This window comes from Microtus ochrogaster, chromosome 6 (assembly GCF_000317375.1).
Source record: "Microtus ochrogaster isolate Prairie Vole_2 chromosome 6, MicOch1.0, whole genome shotgun sequence".
NCBI lineage: Eukaryota > Metazoa > Chordata > Mammalia > Rodentia > Cricetidae > Microtus > Microtus ochrogaster.
This window is the reverse complement of record NC_022013.1, coordinates 83,427,505-83,429,792: the sequence shown is the minus strand read 5'-3', so window position 1 is coordinate 83,429,792 and position 2,288 is coordinate 83,427,505. Positions and strand designations below refer to the sequence as shown.

At 40.9% G+C, this 2,288-nt stretch overlaps 1 protein-coding gene across 1 annotated transcript in view; it reads right to left on the bottom strand.

The window, feature by feature from the left end:
* Positions 1 to 2,288, bottom strand: part of Nvl (nuclear VCP-like) — a 52,442-nt gene that overhangs the window by 39,960 nt on the left and 10,194 nt on the right. The window contains exons 7-9 of the mRNA XM_013346966.2: positions 1,830 to 1,959; positions 1,571 to 1,647; positions 702 to 836 (exon numbers count right to left, since the gene is read on the bottom strand). Coding sequence (XP_013202420.1) covers positions 702 to 836; positions 1,571 to 1,647; positions 1,830 to 1,959 — 342 coding nt within the window. The remainder of the gene's footprint in view (positions 1 to 701; positions 837 to 1,570; positions 1,648 to 1,829; positions 1,960 to 2,288) is intronic.

Here is a 2,288-nt window from a genome sequence, read left to right as displayed (position 1 = left end):
AGAAAGAGAGGTAACTAAAATGTAAACTAAGTGTTTAAAAGAGTTTGTAATTTACAGTTATGCTATTTTGCTTTCCACCCAATTTTTGTCAAAGACACAATAATTGTATTCATTAAAAAAATATCATAAGTAGTGTCATGAGAAAAGGTGACAAAAAAAAGTTGGGGCTCGGGATGGCTCAGTCTGTAAAGTGCTTAGAGCATGAGAACCGGAGTTTAGAGCTGCGCCACTGATGTAAAAGCCGGGCAGTGGAGCTCCACATCAGGAATCCAGCACAGACAGGGAAAGATGATCTCTGGAGTTTCCTGGCCAACCAGTCTAGGCAAATTAAGTGTGATCCAGGTTCAATGAGAAGCCCTGTCTCAAAACAACAACAAAAAGACAATGAGGAAGCTGGGCGGTGGTGGTGCAAGCTTTAATCCCAGCACTCAGAAGGGGAGACGCAGGCACATCTCTGAGTTCAAGGCCAGCCTGGTTTACAGAGTGAGTTCCAGGACTAAGAAACTCTATCTCAAAAAACCAAAGACAATGAGGAAGATGATGTGAGAGGAAGAAAGAGACGGAGAGGAGGAGGAAGGGAAATTACTTATAGATCAGATTTGCTTCCTATAAAGATACCAGGGCTAATTGGAATTGACCAAAGAGAAAAATCAACAACAACAACAATAAAAAAATCAAACTCCAGTACCAACTAGCCTTACCCCAGCAATGGCATGCGCAAGTAATGTCTTCCCACAGCCTGGTGGCCCATGCAAGAGAACTCCACGAGGAGGTACGACACCAAGGTGCTGGTATACCTCTGGGTGACGCATGTGTATCAGCATTTTGCAGACTTCCTGTCAAGAAATAAGCATAAAAGATGTCTTCCTCAGTCCAAACCAGAAAGAGTCAAAGTAGACTAAAATCTTCTGGTTTTTGGAACACAAAAACATACTAGATAGAACACAGTCTTTAGGCTTCCACTTGAGTTTGAATCCTGGCTTTGGTATGCTGTGTAAATAAATGATATCTCCACACTTCTGTTTCCCGAGCTGTAAAAATATCTACCTCATAAAATACCAAGAAAATTAGCTAACACAGAGACTGTAACAGAGGAGACACTAAGAAACTGTAGCCATTACTATTAGGACTGTCAGAACAGTATAACATTTAAAGCATGTACTTTACACACACTAAAACTAAGATTCTGAAAGGATAGGAAGCTTCATTTCTCTATTGGCACCCTCAATGATCAGGTTTGCTCATCGCACCTTCCCTGTCTTCTTTTCTATATTCACTTCACACTAAAAGCCAAAGATGCAGGGCTGGAGAGATGGCCCAGTGGTTAAGAGCACTGGCTGCTCTTGCAGAGGACCTGGGTTTGTTTCCTAGCACCTACACGGTGGCTCAAACTGTAACACCAGTTCCTGGGAATCTGGCACTCCCTTGTAGCTTCTGAGGGCACCACACATGCAGTGGTGCACAAACATACATGCAAGCAGAACACCTATACACATAATTTTTTATTTAAATTAAAAACAAACAGGCTTTGTTTGTGTAAATGCAATGCCTTTTCCCAACTGGCACTAACTTTTAATGTTGCATCATTGCCTCCAACATCTTCAAACTTCACACTGGAAATCTGCAACTCTACACTCCTTGCTTTAGCTAGTAAAAAACAAAAAAGTTGAAAAGATTAGTGATTCCTTACCAAAGCTCCATTAGATTAAAAAAAAAAAAAAGTTTTCACCTAGGTATTTCCACACACAAATTGTTCTCAAAACAACTCAAAAGAGTGAAGCCCTCTCTCAAAGCAAACTCAACCCTGCCATCTACTGCTACCCACTCACCTTTCTTTTGCAGAACAGCTTCTATTTCTCCATCTACTTCCTGAAGATCCGCCGTCTTTCTTTTGTTTCCTTTGTCCTTTGGCCTACCTTTCCTTTTCTTACCACTTTCCAGAAGAGAACCTTTTAAATTCTGGGGAGAAAATATAAACTTAAATATGCTGTACTTCAAATTACAATGCTAACAGATGGTTTTCAGAGGCAGCAATATATACACACACATTTGTGCTGTAGCTATTACCAATCTCTTTCATGCCTTCCTTCAGAAACCTAAAGGCACAGCTTAAATCTTAACAGTTGCTAACTTTCTTTCTAGGTTCTGCCAGTTGACCAGTTAAATTTATTTAATCTCTTCTAAAAGACGTAATACAGGGGCTGGAGAGATGGCTCAGTGGTTAAGAGCATTGCCTGCTCTTCCAAAGGTCCTGAGTTCAATTCCCAGCAACCACATGGTGGCTCACA